At 42.2% G+C, this 18863-nt stretch overlaps 1 protein-coding gene across 1 annotated transcript in view; it reads left to right on the top strand.

Annotated features, from left to right (window-relative positions):
* The window catches only part of LOC121286019 (rasGAP-activating-like protein 1), a 299053-nt gene extending 297151 nt beyond the window's left edge, over positions 1-1902 (top strand). The window contains exons 20-21 of the mRNA XM_041203040.1: positions 391-470; positions 1754-1902. Of these exons, the coding sequence (XP_041058974.1) occupies positions 391-470; positions 1754-1902 (229 nt within the window). The remainder of the gene's footprint in view (positions 1-390; positions 471-1753) is intronic.
* The last annotated feature ends 16961 nt before the right edge of the window (positions 1903-18863 follow it).

Genomic DNA, 18863 nt, shown 5'->3' with positions numbered 1-18863 from the left:
GACCATCAAGCTACCGGATTATCATAAAAAATTATCTGGCTCACCAACGCCCTTTAGGGAAGAAAATCTGCCATCCTTACCCAGTCTGGCACAAATGTGACTCCAGAGCCACAACAATGTGGTTGACTCCTAAACTACCCTCTGAAATGGTCTAGCAAGCCACTCAGTTGTACAGGGATTCCCATGAATTATAAAAGTATTAACAAATACTTAAACTGAGAGCAGCAACAATTCTTAGTTTGTGAATTGCAAAAACAATGTTAACTTGTCAGTTGGAAATGATTTCAAACAAAATTTAAGTGAAAATATTGCACTGAGTTGCAAATATAATAAAAAAGCTCAGACTAAAACACTTCAATCACTTTTGTTGCCTATCTCCTTTTTTTTTAGAAAGAAGTACCTTGAATCTCTAGATGCAGGAACAGTGATGGACCAGAAAGAAAGAATGCACGGCGATGGGGTTAAGCAAGGTAGTTGCCTTTCAGCATTAACAAACCTCTACACATTGGAAATATCTACTTATTCAAGGAGCACATAGTTTTCTAGAATTAGTAAACATTACTATAACTAGTAAATGTTGCATCAGTAATACTATTTTGATCACTGTTTTTGCTGTGAAGGATTGTTAAAAATATTTCAAAGGTGTTATTGACTGAAAACTGAATCTATTGCCATTAGCCTAAAATTTATACTGTACTTAAAACTAATTTCTATAGAGCATCCCTGTGATATTATAAACCCAAAGAGGATTTTGTAACTGTCTTCTGAACCTTGAAATCAGACAAGTGATTGCAGTTTAGTTCCCAGAATTTCCTTTTGGCTATATGTATATTGTACATATAATATATATATCTCTTAGAGCATCACTGATTTTATTTATATTAATGGTTTGATTATGTGCAAGCTTTTATAGCTGACTAGTGGGTTCTACAAGAGGGTGAAAATCCAGTTTACTGTCAAGTTAGTGGTTCAGATCCATTCAAATGGCAGTTGGTTCAAACCCCGAACCTTCTCCTGTTTAATTTTGTTTTCCTTCACTGATTTGAGTTTATTTTTTGCTGACTGAAGTTGCAGGCAAGCAATTGTGAGGCATTCTATCCAGGGAAAGTAAAAGCCCATCTAGATCTGGCTTTCCATCCTTGAGCCACACTTTCTGATAGAATGCCTTGTGCTGTAGGCTACCAGGATGAGCCATCTTTGGATGTGGGGGCTGGGGGAATGAATGTGAAAATAAACAACGGGAAACAAAGAGGGAAGGATGGGTCACTATGCATGACAAAATCATAACGATTTTCTTTTTTGAACCATTTACAAAATCACTGCACACAGTGACCTGAGCAATTCATTTTTGTTTTAAAAAATCTATTAGCATATTTCTGCAGTGTTTCTGTAAAATAACATACAAAAAAAACTCCATAATACACAAATGTGAACATTTCCAGTTTTAAAACCTAGACAAGCAAACAAACAGAAAAGGCGACTGCACTCTCACTCTGGACCAACTTCAGGCTGAAAGCAGATTTGTTGTCCTCCAGTGATCAAAACTTTAAATATTCCATGGTTTAAAATTCAAAGTTGTTATCATTTGTCAATTGCTGACTTTAAATGCCCAGTTGTAATACATATCGTTAGTAATGCCATAAAATTGTTTTGATCCAAATGTTACACTGAGAGACTGTACAATCTTGTTTGATTAGGTTGAATTACATTGCAGTGATCTCATGACTAACAATTCAAAAACTATTGCGCACAGCAGGAGTCGAGAGGAGCCGTTCTTTTCACGATCGGAGGATGTCAGCAGCTGCCAGACTTTTGGATGTTATACAAGATCTTGAACGTGCTCATCAGGCATTTGAACGCAGGGAGAAAGAGGACCAAGCCAACGAGATGTTAGTTCCCTGAGTCGTACTGATTTATCGTGGCTAGACATCTGAAATATCACAGTTTGTGTGCTATGTGCAGTGTGCCACAGACAGGTCCAAATGTACAGTGGCTTTAATAAGAGCAAATTAAACAATTCAACTGTCAGCAAACTGAAACACAAACATGCAGATGACAGTGAATGACACTGAGAACTGGGGCTTGGGTAGGACTATCTTTCATGAGTTGCATTGTTATCACAAATGAAATCTTAAAGCGAAAGGGATTGTCATCATACCTGAAGCAACTTTAGTGAAAGTTACTAATTTTTGCTGTTTAAAATTAGGAAAGGGATTTCATCTACTATTAATGCTAGGCAGCTGAGCACCAGCACCTATTAATGCGGAAAACCTTCCTATCTGTTCATTGGAGAAGATGTTTCAGTGCAATGCATTTTGTCTCTGGTAATTTATAATTGTACCGCAGGAAACCAAAAACAATAAATGTCTGTGAAATTATAGATCACAACCAGATGTTAAGAACCCAGTGTCTGTTTGGCAGCCCTGCTCCACAGACATATATGTCAGCTTGCCAAAACATCACTGTGCTGCTTAAAACTGGTTCAGTGAAATTTCATTGTAGCATTATTTTGTTGCTGGCAAAAGTTGTTATGTTGTTCCAGTCTGCACTGTAAAACTTTGTATTTTTTGGCAGGAGGTTAACTCACTGGATTTTAGTAATGCAGTTAAGTGACTTATGACAGTCACAAACATTGTGAAGTGAATGGCATAATATTATATTGTAAGGGGCTTTTATGCTTTCAATTGATCTTTCAGCATATCCAGTTTCCTAACAGACTGTTAATGAATTAATCAAATTGTACTGCTTCAAGATGAAAACCCCTTTAGTAATAGTACACTGGTTGCAACATGCAGTACAGAGGCCAGGACTTTTGGAGTTAATAACTATTTCATTAGATAAATCAAGCTGGCCAACTTCATACTTGCTAGAGATTGTTATTAGCAAATGTGTCAGGCTAGATTTTTATCTTTAATGCATATTTCACTTTGCTTCTGCAGCTTCTCAGTAAAATAACAATAACACTTTCAGCCAAGTTGGTAGGAAAGGTTGTACAAATGAGATGCGTTGGAAGCTTTTAAATTTTGTTTCACTATTTGTTTTAAGGATCATGTCACCAAATGCGCATACTTTACAGATCAGCTTGCGTGCAAATCCCTTGGCATTTTATACATCTCCATACGTAGATCAACTGATAGGATAGAAATATCATTTTTGATGGAGCATCCATCTAAGTATCTATATTTCACCAAATGTATTTATTATACATTAGAGTGCAATCAACATTTGAATTTGTGATTGTAATTTAAAAACAATATTTATTAAAGAACCTAAGACCAAAAATAATGTGTGGTCTTGTGTATGCCTGTTCACTATGTCCAAAGTCCCTTTTTTAAGATAGCTGATGACAATACCACAGGATAGATTGTACAGCAGCTGTCTATGTTTAATTGGACCACTTTGTCCAGGCATAAAGTCCAGTTATAATGCAGCAATTTGCATTGTCTAAAATAGCTAACAATAGCTAAAGTTACAGAAGAAGCTGCTTTGTTTAAAAAAAATGAAGGCATGGGGCTTAAAAATGGTCTTTGCTTCAGCATATGCTTGAATGCAAAGTATTGCAGTCAAAACTTGAAATGTATTGGATGCCATGCTATGGAGCTTTGCACCCAAACTAAATGATCAGCTCCTTGCATTTATTCCTAACACATGTTTGTGCCACCAGAGTTAAATCACACACCGTAGGCAATGAAATGCCTGGCACAGCACGGAAAGTTTAATCAGTGATATCCTCCACCAGTTTCATGGGAAATTTTTTGAAAGTTTGAAAATGACACTAGGAGCCATTGGGAACACCCTCCTTTGCAGAGTCAGGCCAGTAAATATGTATGTTTTTGTTTGGTCTTCGATAGGAAGATTGATGGCATTACATCACCCTCAGAGTGTCTCAATGTAGTACTGTTGGCAGTGTGAGTCAAATGCCCCTGTGGTGCTTAATTTGCTTTGAAATTGAATTGACTGCATTTATATTAATGTAAATTTCCATGTCCTACCTTCTATTATGCAGTAAATTCAGCGTTGCTGCTAATTGGAAGAAGGAGTTTAAAGTAAGACACTAATTGTGACACCTCTAAAGAGTGTTAGCAGCATCATTCTGGCTGCTATTCAAAGGCAGCAGTAGATTATTAAACTCCAAAAGAGTAATGTCATGAAATGGAAACTGCGTAAATCATGTGAGTCAGAGGCATTTGCTGTGAATTGGATATATTTCTAGAGCAAAACTGATAAATCTCCAAGAAAATTATAATTTCCTTTGCCAAAATTAGAAATAAATTTGGGGAGAATCGTCACTATTTCAAGACATATCTGAGATTTAGCTTTAGCCGAGATTTAGCTTTAGCCGAGATTTAGCATACAGCCGATACAGATAAGTCCTCCTGCGTGTAAATGGTTTAGTGACCGTTGTCTTTCTTCAGTAGTTATTTTGAATTTAAACCTGCAAAGCCTTTGGGCTGAATGCTGAGGGCCAGCATTCACCAGTGTTTGTTCTGTATTACTGTGTAACAATGCTTGTGTGACTTGCAGACTTAAATCTGTTGTCAATGCAGAGATGGGGTGCGGGGTGGGGTACCCTGAGTGAGAAGCTCCCATGTAGACACTGCCATTTACTTACACCACTTTGCACCAAAGCCTTTATTGTTGTGACGCAGATGTTGCTTTAGCTTCTACTTGTATGTTACACTAAAACGCTGAGCTGAAGTGATTTAAATACAGATATTTCACAATGGTTAGTGTGTCCAGTTTTATATTCAATGTGTACTGCACAGTGTTGCGTTACAACAAATATTGGTGCATGATGTATAAGGTAATAGATCTCTAATTGCAGAGTAATTGTGGCCTATGTATTTTACCATCTATGAGAATGATACTGTGATTGTGTAGGTGAAGATTTTGTTTATATGTACATACCTGTTATCTGAGCACATGCTGAGGTGGTGGAATTGCCCATGTATTCAGCACTGCCTTAAATTTGCAATTGTAAGCATACCTGAACAACCTTTTTACGTGAAGTTTTTTTAAAGAAACGTCTGTTGTATATTGGGCATTGATATTTGCTGTCTGTGAAGGTATAATGATTTGTACTTATTCTATAAAGTGGTCTTTTTTGGCTGAACACGAGTCTCTGTCAGTGCCAGTAAAGTGATCCATGTGGGATAATATACAGCCAAATGATGTTTGCCATATTTTTATTTATATACCAGTTTTCTAAAAGCACCAACTGGCTTTTTGCTGAGAATTTTTGAATTAAATGTGTGATGGTTAGGCAGTTGCTTTTAAATGTGATGACTTTTGTCAGAAATCAGATTATGGAATTTGTGTATTTTGCACAGCATTAAATTATTATTAAATGTACATTCATGTGCTATTCATAGTTTTTATCATGGACATCCAAAAACACGAATAAAAGTAAAAGTTACTAACATGTAAGAATCTTGCTTTGTTCTTTTGTTTTGCATATCACTCCCCAGCTGAAGTAGTGACTGATGCTGAAGAACGCACTCAGATTCTCTGCAATTTTTCTGCACTTTCTTAGAAACGTAGGGGAGAATTTTCTCCCCATCGGGAGGGGGTTGGACGGGAGCAGGCGCGGGCGGGCGCATAGCCAATCGTTGCCTGCGATCGGCTGCGCGCCGCCATTTTACGTGGGTGCACCAATTAAGACCTGCCCAGCGTGACGCGTTCCCTGTGCGGGTGGAGGGGGGGTGGGGGGGAGTAGGCTGAGTTGGGGCCTGCGCTCTTTCACACTTGTGTGTGAAAGAAAGCCGAAATCTCCCTGAGGCACGGGGCTGCTTCAGGGAGATTTGTTTGATTTTGGAAAAGTGTAATAAAGAAATAAAAAATTTTAAGCCATATCCCCTCATAAGACAGTGTCACAGGAGCTAGGACTTGTCAATGAATTTTATTAAAAATTTTTATTAAACTTTAAAAACCTTCATGCTTCATGAAACCTCATCCCGCCCATGGATGAGGTTTCATGATAAATGCGAAGGCCGCCTGGGCTCTTTGCCTGCCCACCAACCTTATGGTTGGACGGGCAGCTCTATTAATTAGTTTAATTGGTGTTGAAATATCCTTAATAGGCCTTTGACAGTTTGGCGGCTGCTCTGCTGATTCCGGTGCACGCCCACTAAACTGAAAATTTGAATAACGTGCGGTGACATTGGGACACACGCCCAACGTCAACGCACATCAGCGAGCGGGCCACCCCCCCCACCCCCCACCCCCCACGCCAACCCAAAAGCTCTGGCCATTGGAATAGCCGGACAAAGAAGAACCAAGGTCCATCTAATGTGTCTTCTAGCATCCCTGGTAAATGAAGGAAAGACTTGCATTTATATAGCTCCTTTCACGACCTTCAAAGCACTTTATAGTCAATTAAGTACTTTTGACGTGTAGTCACTGTTGAAATGAAGGAAATGTGGGAACCAATTTGCACAAATCATCTCCCATGAAGAGTATTGTGATAAATGAACAGATAATCTGTTTTTTGTGAAGTTGATTGAGGGATAAATATTGGTCAGGACACCGGGGATAACTCTCCTGTTCCTCAAAATATGGCCATGGCATCTGCACTTATCTGCAAGGGCAAACAGGGCCTCAGTTTAATATCTTGTCTGAAAAATGGCACCTCCATTAGTACCATATTGGTACTAATAGTACATAGTACTCCCTTTGTACCACATTGGTACTAATAATACATAGTACTCCCTTTGTACCACATTGGTACTAATAGTACATAGTACTCCCTTAGTACCACATTGGTACTAATAATACATAGTACTCCCTTTGTACCACATTGGTACTAATAGTACATAGTACTCCCTTAGTACCACATTGGTACTAATAGTACATAGTACTCCCTTAGTACCACATTGGTACTAATAATACATAGTACTCCCTTTGTACCACATTGGTACTAATAGTACATAGTACTCCCTTAGTACCACATTGGTACTAATAGTACATAGTACTCCCTTAGTACCACATTGGAATGTCAGCTTTGATTTCATGCTCAAGTCCTGGAGTCTGACTCGAACCCGGAACCTTCTGACGCAGAGGTGAGAATGATACCAACTGGGACCTAGTGGTGAAAGTGGGATGATACAGGAACAAAGCTGTGACAAATCAACAATTTCAATTAATCTCTATAATTTGTTCACAACAGGCCTGAAAATAAGGCAAAATGAAAACAGTGGTGGAGAGCTTTGTGAATTTTAGGACCAAAGTTTCCTTTTGCCTCCAAAACATGCTACATTTACCATGTCAGGCATCCAATTACTCATTACCCAAAATGTTACTTTCTGAAATAAATACATTAATTTGGATTGCGTTTGAATGTATTCATGTTAACTGCCCAGCTGTATCAGCTGTAATGTACCATAAGTATTGCACTGTATAAATTGAATGCTATAATCCCAATGCTTCTATTTATATTTTTACAGCTTAAAAGGCATAATATATTGATCAAATTTGTTGATAGATTTTTAATAAATCGTTCCTGTAAAAAGTCAACATTTAAAAAATAGTGAATCTAACTGTGGGCAAAATAATACATGATATACATCACAAAAATCAAGGGATTTGTCATGTGCTGTTACGCTGTGGCAAAACATTAACTTTATAGCACAGGAAAGTTCAAAATTCCTGATGGAATCATGTGCCCTTACTCAGGCTACAAACAAACCAGTATTCTGAAGAAGAGTCATATGAACTCAAAACGTTAACTCTGTTTCTCTCTCCACAGATGCTGCCAGACCTGCTGAGTTTTTCCAGCATTTCCTGTATTTATTTCAGATTTCCAGCATCCGTGATATTTTGCTTTTATTTTAGTACTGATCATATGTCGTTTTCACCACTGTTTTGTCATCAGCCAGTTGAAAAACCAGTCATTCTCACACGTGTAACCTTCCTGTGAACTCTGGATGATCACTGGGTAATAACAGTGAGCACAATCTGTAATCAAATGATTATACATGGCCGTATTTGCTGGGATTTTGAGAACAATCATAACTGGGATAAATAGAATTGCTCACCTTTTACTCTGATTACACCATGTTAGATCAGGATAAACCTGACACTTATTGGGCACAAAGTTGAGCTTCTTGGTTTCAGGAGCACTGCTTGCATTTCTCCAGTAACTCCTGTTATTCAATGCTGTCAAATTGAAAGGTATTTTTGCCTGGAAACTCTTTCCATTAGTAATTCAACTAAATATGCCATTGGATAAGAAACTTTTTCATCCATAATCTCTGGATGTATTGCCTCTTTTAATTTTTCTTAATTATGGGGCAGTATCACTTACTGTTAGACATAATTAATGTTCAATATTCCCTTGGAGCTGAATTTTCCCCCATCGGGGGCGAAGTTGAAGGGCAGACACGCACAGACGCACTTCCAATCAGCGCCCCCAATCGGGGGCATGATGCCATTTTACGTGGGTGGGCCAATTAAGGCCAGCCCAGTGTGACATCTGTACAAAAGCGCTGTGCGCTCCCTGTGCGGACAGGGATATTCCCAAAATTGAAAGAGCGCACTCACCTCCTTGGGGCTAAGTGCAGCCTCAGGGAGATCAGCTCAAAATGCAAAAAACTTAAAAATGGAAAAGTAAAATTTCCCTAACATGTCCCCCCATCATGTGACAATGTCACATGAGTTGGGACATGTCCATAATTTTCACAAAAACTTTATTAAAATTTTTAAAAACATACATGAAACCTCATCCCGCCGGTGGATGAGGTTTCATGCTTTTTCTAGTCCCCGCCAGGGCTCCTGGCCTGCACACCAGCCTTAAGGTTGGACGGACAGGTCCTTTAATGACTAAATTGACTCTGTCAATGGCCTCAATTGGCCATTGAAATATCAGCAGGCGCACAGCTGATTTCGCTGCGTCCCCGCCTTCCTGAAAATTTAAATGGGGCACGGCGACATCAGGAGTTTCCCCAACGTCACCGCGCGTCAATTTACGCGTCGGCAAGCGGGCCCCACCCCCCCGCTCGCCAATGCGTAAAATCCTGCCCTTGATGTAGTTGAATGTGTCTTTGCCAGACCTACTTTTATGTAAAATGTTGTGAGCCTCCGGCCAGAGAACCTTGCTTCTGTACTCCAGTTTCCTGGAATATATTGTTCTGTTACATGGGGCGGAATCATCCCAGATTTGCACTAAGTGTGGTAGTAGGCGGGTTAAACAATATTTCACCCACCCGCCACAATAGTGGGTTTTCATGCCATATTGTCCCAAACCCGACGCATTACTTATACAATCCTGGGAAACAGGCCATATCCATGGTGGGCGGGCTCTCATTTTCCTGCCACACCATCACCTCGCCACTTCATCACACCGGGCGCCATATTTAAAATCCAGGCGTGCGCACACACCTCAATGCTTCCAGTCCATGACTACTGCAGGGTAGATGTCCACAATAGACAAAAAGACTGCAGCCCCCAGGTTTAATGATGCATGACTGGAATCCCACTTGGATGCTGTTTTTGGGAGTCCCCCACCCCACACAGGGAGCGCACAGCGCTTCTGTGTGGACATCACGCTGGATGGGCTTTAATTGCCGTAATGTCCTCTACCCCCACCCTGGCCGCAGGATGGGCAACAGCATCACCAATCCAGCATGGCAGGTGGTGGTCAGCACCAATGCCCTGCAAAAGGGGGTAGCCACCCTGTGCGGCTACAGCATGAGTGGTCTCATCTGTTCCGCCTGGGTAAATCATTCTTTTCATCGCTCTCAACTCACACACTCACAAACCCATCACACATCCACAGGGATCCCACACCTCAAGGGACAACACCACTAACTCTCACACACACCCTTACACCTCCATCAGGCTCATATCCTATCAAGCTCACATCCTCATTCCTGTTCATGGCGCCACTCACTACACAAACATTCCAAACAGTGCCATGTGTCCTCACTCTCTCCATCTGTTCCCATGCAGGAGAAGCTGGCTCACATCAGCAGGGAGAGGTCCCAGACCAGGTGTGGAGTGGCCCACACTAGGCCCCTCACTCACTTTGAGGAATGTGCCATTGTGCTGACAGGTGAGGATGTGGACTGTGCCTGCAGCAACGGTGAGGTTGGCGGTGAACACACACCTGAGGATCCTGCACCACATCATCCCTCCCTCAATGCAACTGTGAGTGCTTCTCTCCTGCCTTTGACTCTGCTGCCATGCACTCATTATCTCTACGTTGGTTCAATGGGAGCTCTGCCAAGGGACCAACACCCTCAGCCAGCCAGTCTCTCAGCTCCATCCATGTTCTCATCTGCAGCCAAGAGGACACCTCCTCCAGTGAAGAGGCGAAAATAATCAGCCTGGAAGATCTGTCATAGTGCTTACTCACACCCTGCACCAGTGCAGAGACACACATCTCGGTGAGACCTAGACCTAAAGCAGACTTGGGTTCATAACCTTGTGGTCACCGCACGGCACCTGTCTGCAGCAGGAGGAGGCAGGTTCAGCCAAGCTCCCCAGCACTCGGAGGGCTGCTGGAGACGAGGCATCTGTGAGGTCTGAGTCAGATGATGAACCTCTGGATTTGGCTTTCCAACTCATCCTGGAGTCAGCAGAAGGTGGGGGAACATCACACAGAGCTGTTGAAAGCCCTCAATGGAGGAGTGCATCTGCCTGTTCTCTGCTGCAGTGGTGCCCACATGTGCGCGCTTGGAGGTCTCCATGGTGAGGATGGTGAAAGCCATGGAGAACCTGGTCCAGCAGAATGAGAAAATGTGTGCAGACCTGCATTCCATTGCGGGAGCCATGGGTGAGTTCCTGCATTGGCAATGCAAGAGAGAAATGGGGCACCTCGATGTCCCTCCAGTTGCTCCTTCCCCACAGGGAGTCAGGCCAGGGCCCTCAGGCACCCAAGGGGAGGAGGGGTGACACTGGATACCCCTGGGTCATCCACCGAGGAATCTCAGAGGCTGGTCTCTCCCTCCGAGTCCCCTTTGCCTGTGAGCCCCTCAACCTCATCCTCTGTCACCACAGAGGGAACAGCCGACCCACGAGTGATTCTGAAGGGAAAAGTGTACGTGTGGCAGGGCCTTTCGGAATCTCCCACCCACGAGGATCCCATGTTTCACACTCATCTCAATGTCCTGAGCATTTTGAATGCTGCCTGCTGGGATTCATTTTCAGTTGTCCATCTGAGCCGACCTTCATCTCCACCCACCCAATGATCACACTCCCATGCAGCACCTGATCTCGCCCACCACGACTGTCATTACACTTTCGATTTGGCAAGCATGGTCTGGTTTCACCGCATTGTGCACTCCCCCATCTTTTCCCCTTCCCCGGTCACCCATTTCCTTTCCCCCACTATAGGGACACCTCCCACTCCATCCTCGGCATCACCTTCCACCTCCCCTCCGTGACCTACCAGCCTCAACCATTTTCTCTGGGGATGTCCTGGTGAAGGTGCACATTCCCCTTCCTTCCCGAAAATCTCACTCCCATTCACATTCACCTCCCTGACCACCTCCTTCCCATCGCAAGGGTCCATGCTAGCCTCCTGGTCCCCACCAACCACCCTTGCCGTCCCTGCTATTGCCACCGTTGAACTCCCACCCTCCCACCTACTGCCTCACTCCGCCCTTGGTCATTCTCACCCTTCCTCCATACCATGCCCAACCTCAGTTCGCTCCCCAGGCGGCAAACTTGGACCTATCCCACCCCTTCCATGCGCGTTCACCTGTGCATCCCTCCCTCTCCTCATCCCTTCCCCTTTCACACCCCTTCCCCATTTCACACCCATTCCCTTCTGCACATCCCTTCCCCTCGGGACCTCTTCACCCCCTGGAACCCATGAAACCCCTTCCCACCCCACCAGTCCTCCTATTCCCCCAGACTCCCCCCCCTCCACTTAGTCTCTCCTCCTTCCTGACTTCTTCCACCACCCTAGTCCCTCCCCCCCTTCTGACTCCTTCCTCCAGCCTTACCTCTTCCTCCAGGCTCCAGCTTCACTTCTTTCTCCACCCTTACCCCTTCGCTTCTCTTCCCTTCCTTCCCCTGGACACCCTCCCCTCTCTGCACTCCTTCCCCTCCCCGCAATCCTTCCCTTACACCTTCCACCCCCCTTACACCTACCTCCGCTGTTGTCGTCTTCTCCCCATTTCCCTCTCCTCCCCTCATTCTTCCTTCCCTCCAAACTCCACCCCGACACCTTCATTGCCTCCTCTCAACGTCAACCCCCCAATACCTTCATTCCCTCCTCCCAACCTCACCCCCCATCCTCCCCCTCCCCCCACACCCGACACCTCTTCCTCTCCCAGCCAATCCTAGGCCTTCCTCTCCCACCCCCTTGACCATCATCTGTTGTGAGCATCAAAAGTGACATTCCAACTTCCGTGAGCTGCTTCGCAGCAGACCCATGTCCAGGAGAATTCACCCAGCATACCATAGACATTCCTCCAGTGTGCCGATGTAGTTGGGCTCCAGCATCTTCTGCTCCTCAGATGTCCGCAATGTGAGCAAGGCCCTGGCAGCGAAGGCCTGACTTCTGCACGTCACACTTGTCAAGATCTGTTCTACGCTGGTGTGTGGGCGGATTGACCCAGTGGTGGGGGAATGAATCTGGCGGGCAGGCCTAACAATAACATGCTGATGTATTACAGTGAGGTTCCCATTGTCCGAAGAGAGGGCTGAACAGACAATTGTGAACTGGTTTGACGCCATCGTGAAACCAATCACACCAAATTGTCCGCTCATGCCACCGAACATGCCTGATGTCAGCGGGTATGGAAAACCCAGTCGTGGCCACCATCATTTTGAAGGCAAAAGATACATTCCTTCAAAAAAAAACTTGCATTTATATAGTACCTTTCACTGGATTTTCTAAAACACTTTACAACCAATTAAATACTATTTTTGAAGGGTGTAATGTTGGAAATGTGGCAGCTATTTTGCGCACAGCAAACTCCCACAAACGGCAATGTGATAATGACCTGAAAATCTGCCTGTTGTGATGTTGGTGGACGGATGAATACGGGCCAGGACACCAGGGATAACACCCCTGCACATTGAAATGGTGCCATGGGATTTTTTTCCATTCACCTGATAGGACAAGACATCTTATCCAAAAGACAGCACCTCAAATAGTGCAGCACCTCCTCAGTACCACGCTAGAGTGTTGACATTTTTTTTTGTGTGCCAAAGTTATTGAAGGCAGGACTTTGTGGTTCAGAGATGAGAGTATGACATCCTTTAACAGCACCTTCCAAACCCACAACTTCTACTACCTAGAAGGACTAGGGTGGCAGATACATGGGGACACCACCACTTCAAGTTTCCCTCCAAGCCATACACCATCCTGACTTGGAACTGTATTGCTGTTCCTTCACTACCACTGGGTTAAGATCCTAGGACTCCCTTCCTAACAGCACTGTGGGTGTACCTACACCATATGGACTGCAGTGATTTAAGACAGCGGCTCACCACCACGCACGTTCTCAAGGGCACTTAGTGATGGGCAATAAATGCTGGTCTAGCCAGCAACACCCATAACCCACTGAAAAAAAAACAGACTCACAGCTGACATTCAGGCTATAAACTCGTGGTAAATTCAATCAACTTTAAACAGATAAATGAGCTGTGTTCAGTACAAGTAGTATACTTACAGTATTCACAAACTGCTCTTCTTTATGAAATCTTGAAATGGGAATTTTAACACGGACTACTCCCCTTTTCTATCTTGTTCAGTAGCTTGAAATTCGATCCAGATCGCTTCCAGCACAATTCAGAACTGACCAAAATGTGAACTGATTTATTGTCCTCTTCCTTGTTGGGCAGAGTAGATTACTTTAAGTAAACGATATCAAAATGCAAAATTTTCTTGTTTAGAATGATAACACTCCCACCTCTAGGAGACCAATTTAAACTTTGAACAGTCTATCTTTGGTAAACAGAGAAACTGCTGACACTAAGTTTGTTAAGCTTTTCCCACAGACCCTGGGGGCTTAGTCTTGTCCAATATACACTTCTAATATCTAGTTTATCAGTTTAAACAAATGATGAATTGGCTGGGCACTCAGAAAACTGTGAAACCAACATGGATTCAGAAGGACACAGACAAGGTTACACAATCTGCTCTTTCAAAATTGGTTAGAATCAAAATGCCAGAGGGGATAATGAATCACTCCATCACCAAATGCTTGTTGAACCACAGAAGTCTGGCTTGAAGAAATTGTCCTGAACTTCATTATTGAAACACAAAGCAATTCATGGTTGGGGGCAGTAATTAAATAATGAAAGCTAGAATGCAAAATATTAGCTGATTGTCAATTAAAGATGGTTTGATAAGAGGTAGAATTCCAATAAATCACCTTATATAATATGTGCGCTAACATTGTATGGGAGGATATTCAGAAGCTTTACTAGATATTAAAAAGTTTCCACCCAAACCAATTTAAAGGAGGCTAAATTGGAATTTGTAACTTAGACCAAATTAAGAACCAATTAGGGGCATTCTTTATTAGTTCCTCAAACCAGTATAATATGGTAGCACAGTGTGGTATGGTAGCTTATGTGAGTGGACTAAGTAATCCATAGGCAATATTCCAGAGAGTGAGTTCAAATTCTACCCTAGCTGTTTGGAATTTGGAATTCAGATTTTTTTAAAATATGGAAATGAAAATGAGATTGTATCAATTAACGTGATTATGGGAACTGTTTGGTTATCATGAAAACGCCGATTCTAACTCAAAGGGAAAAGCAAAATATTACAGAAGCCGGAAATTTGAAATAAAAACAGAAAATGCTGAAAAATTTCAGCAGGAGAGAGAAACAGGGTTAAGGTTTCAAGTCCGTATGACTCTTCTTCAGAGGTAAAGAGAAGTAGGAATGTGATGGATTTAATACAGTTTTTAAGAGGGGGTGGAGCAGGTGGAACAAAATAGAAGGTCAGGGATAGGTGACAGCTAAGGATAAATTGGACAAAGATGTCATGGACATGACAGGAAAAAGGGAGCATTAATGGTAGTGTTAAAGACTAAAGAAGGTGCTGACAGTGGCTTAAAAGTAGGATAGCAGAATGGATTCTCCTGATTCTAACTCTGTGCAATTGGGTGGGTTTTGAATTAATCAAAATCTCGTCCCCACCCCCCACCACCTCACCTATCTGACCTGAATGAGATTCCAAAACAACACTAATGTGGTGCCAAGCAAGCCTTTCAGCCAACCCGTCAGACTTCAGGAATGATAAATATTGGCCTTGTTAGTGATGTCCATATCACAAATGAGTTTTAGAAATCAAGGTGATTGACGATAATAAAATGTGAAATTGATAACATTCATTGAAAAGAAGACATGAGGTGAGATTTCCTCTATATTTGCATCCAGAGACTTGTGGAATTAGGGCACAAAACAAATATCCTGTGGAAGTGATTGAGGAAACTCAGGCCCTACTTTGTTATGCACATGTGCTACACCTAAATTCCCTTGTCCCATCAATCCTTGCACCCAAACAAATCTCAATTCATTAAAACAGCTGTCCCCACCCCAGGCTAAAGAGATGTATGACCAAATTTCACGCAATTACACTGACTTAAAATGAGTGTAAAATTGAAACCAGAATTCTGGACACTGCAGGGAACCAAATCATTTAGCTGAAGCTTACTTACAGGTTTGGAGCAAGTTTTGTTGTAGATCATCCTCACTGAGACATACAATATATTTTTCTTTGAATGTGTTTTTATGGCATCTGAATAAGTTATATTAAAAATGCAAGAGCCTCCTGAATTGCAGGTTCTTAATCACATTGTGCCTAAAGTGCATGAATTATAATTAGATGGCTCGATCTAAAGTTTTAATTTTCATGCTTAAACAGGAATATATAGTGTGAGTTTAGTGCTTTCCTTGGACTGCAATTTTTTATGTTGATTTCTGCTTGCTTACACCCAACTTTACAAAGGATGCATGTGATTGGCAAGAAATTTGGCGTAAATAGATGTTGGCAAAATGGGTCAATGAATGGACATAGTTTGGAGTATAACTCCCAATTTTCTTCTCATAGATAACCCTACTCCTGTGGAAGCAATGTCTACAAAAGTGCAACCAATAACCATCCATTTTAAAGCACAGGAATAGCCAAAGCTGAGATCTACAACCGCTTATATTTATGTAGTGCCTTTAACATAATAAAATGTCTCAAAGTTCTTCACAGGAATGTTATAAAGCAAAATTCGGCACAGATCCACATATGGAGATATAAACTAGGGCAAATGGCCAAAAGGCTTGGTCAAAGAGATAGGTTTTATGGGGTGTCTTAAAGGAAGAAAAGGAAGTGGATGTTTACGGAAGGAATTCCAGACCTTAGCAGCTGAAGGCACACCCACCAATGGTAAAGCAGTTAAAGTCAGGAATCCTCAATGAGATGAGCACAGATATCTTGGAGATTTGTGGGGCTGGAAGGATTACAGAGGGATGGGCCTAGTTGTGGAGAGATTTAAAAACAAGAATGAGAATTTTAAAATCATGTGCTGCTTAATTGGGAGCCAATGTAAGTCATTGAGCCGAAGGATAATAGATGAATGGGACTTGCTGCAGGTAAGGACATGGGCAGCAAAGTTTTGAATGATTTCAAGTTTAAGGAGCGTAGGATGTAGGAGGCCGGCCAGGAGTGTGTTGGAATGCTCAAATCTAGAGGCAACAAAGGCATGAATGATGGCCTTAGGAACAGATGAGCCGAGGCAGGGGTGAAGTTGGGCGATATTACAGAGGTGGGTATTGGCACAAATATGAAGTCGGAAGCTCATTTCAGGGTCAAATATTACACCAGTTTTGTGAACAGACTGGCTCAGTCTCAGCTAATTACCAGGCAGAGGAGTGTAGTAGGTAGCTAGGGGACAGAGTTGGACCAAATGACAGATGAACATTTAGCCATGGTGCTGTGCATAAGCAAGTGGGCACCAGAATGAAATATTCTGGGCACTCCTAATTGATCGGAATATATTGAATAAGTTGAGACTGTACTTAAACATAGGTGCAGAAATAGCTTCACTAGAAGCATCACTAGGACCAGAAGTATATTAATATTATTCAATGCTGCTTCTTAGACTCAAATTCTGCAGCATTTCTACTTGCATGGTTGTGGATTGAAATCCAGATTTTTTTTATATAGTTAACTATTTTCTCATATATTATCCTTCATATAATGGGGATATGGAGAAACAGCCAGGGAGTGGATATAGCTGGATTGATCTGTGAATGAACCAGTGCAAACTTGACGGGCTGATGGTCTTCTCCTGTGCTATGCTATTCTCTGATTCTATTCACTTAGCAGTGAATAATCTAAGTCATCACATTGCGAAATTGCATTACACTTAAATATTTTGAGGGTTTATGTAACTTTATACTTGTCATGTAACAGTGACATAGGTAGCCCCATCGGTAGGAATTCTTATGCTCCTGCCCAACTATTTAGCGTTGCATATTGGAAATAAAATGAGCTAATCTGGTTGGATGAGTGGGTCAGGCAGGGAATCTACAACAGATACAGCAATATCATAATCCTATTAGAAGCACTTTCAATGGGACAAGATACTCAGCTGCATTCAAGCAGCTAATTTTTCAACTCTCTGCTGGGAGCACACATCAGGAACTTAGCCATCTACAATGCACAATTTCCTGACCATTAATTTAAATATTTGTAAAATTACGCAGAGAACGCAGCTAAATTGTTAGTACATGGACTAAGCACTTCATTAACAGAATGAAGTCAGAACATTACCATTTAGGAGATCCCTACTGGTCAGAATACATTTAAATACATTTCAATCCTTTTTTGGCATTGTAACATAAGGTTTTCATGGGTTGTATAAAATTCTTGCGCCCTACAATCTCACACAGACACACACATAGTGAAATATTCTGGGCACTCCTAATTGGTTAGAATGTACTGAACAAATTGTATTCTCTATTTTGTCTTTCCTAGGTTAAAACATATAATTCTCAAAATAAGTTACACATCCCTGTAAAAATTAACATATTGGTTTGAGAGGAGCTAGTTTTGACTTTACACTCCCAGCAGGGAGCCTCACCTGCTGGGAGCACACATTGGACATTAAGGCACACGCAGCACATGATGTCTGATCATTTATGTAAATAGTTGGAAAATATGCACACTGAGTGCCCAATGTTTCAACATGTGCTGTCAGTGTGCAGAGCGCCCTGTTGTGATTGTGAATTCGGATAATTGCACCTGAAATGTCGATGGGAACTATGTTGGGAACAAAGTATCCTTAATATGCAATTATTTTGCTTGCAAAGTCATTAATATGAATGCATCACCAGAAACAATCACTAATCTAATCAGGAAGGCTGCCTGCTTTCATCCAGGTCTCATCAGATTGCATCAATGCCCCAAAACACAGATGTTGCGCATTTAAATTTCAATTTAGACACCACATGTTACCAGTGCCTGGGTATTTCATATATCAGCAGTATGGTTCTTTCTGGCCATGGGGCACAGGATGGAAGACAGCTCTATTGGCAACCACCTACCCACATCCTGGGAAAGCTGTGATCTGCTACTTTGCTAAGGAACAGACTACTCCTTCTTGAAAAATGTTTGTTTTATTCCAAGTGCAGAAAGGAACCTTTCCAAGGATCTCATCTGATTGCTTTCGCTGCTTAACCCCTTATCAGCTGACTTCAAATTTCTTGTTTTGGACTAATTTCAACACAGCCATTTGATCTGTTTAGGAATAATCATTAAAGTGAGGCTATTGTTTGCTTGTTCTGTTGCACATAAAATAACCTATAACTCTATTTAAAGAAGAGCAAGGTGTTCCCTGATATTACAGCTAACATTTCACCCTCAGCCAACTCCATGAAATTGTGATGCATTGGTATCACTTTCT

Source organism: Carcharodon carcharias, chromosome 13 (assembly GCF_017639515.1).
Source record: "Carcharodon carcharias isolate sCarCar2 chromosome 13, sCarCar2.pri, whole genome shotgun sequence".
NCBI classification, from domain to species: Eukaryota; Metazoa; Chordata; class Chondrichthyes; order Lamniformes; family Lamnidae; genus Carcharodon; species Carcharodon carcharias.
Note: the sequence above shows the minus strand (reverse complement) of the source record. Positions and strands in the feature narration are given on the sequence as shown.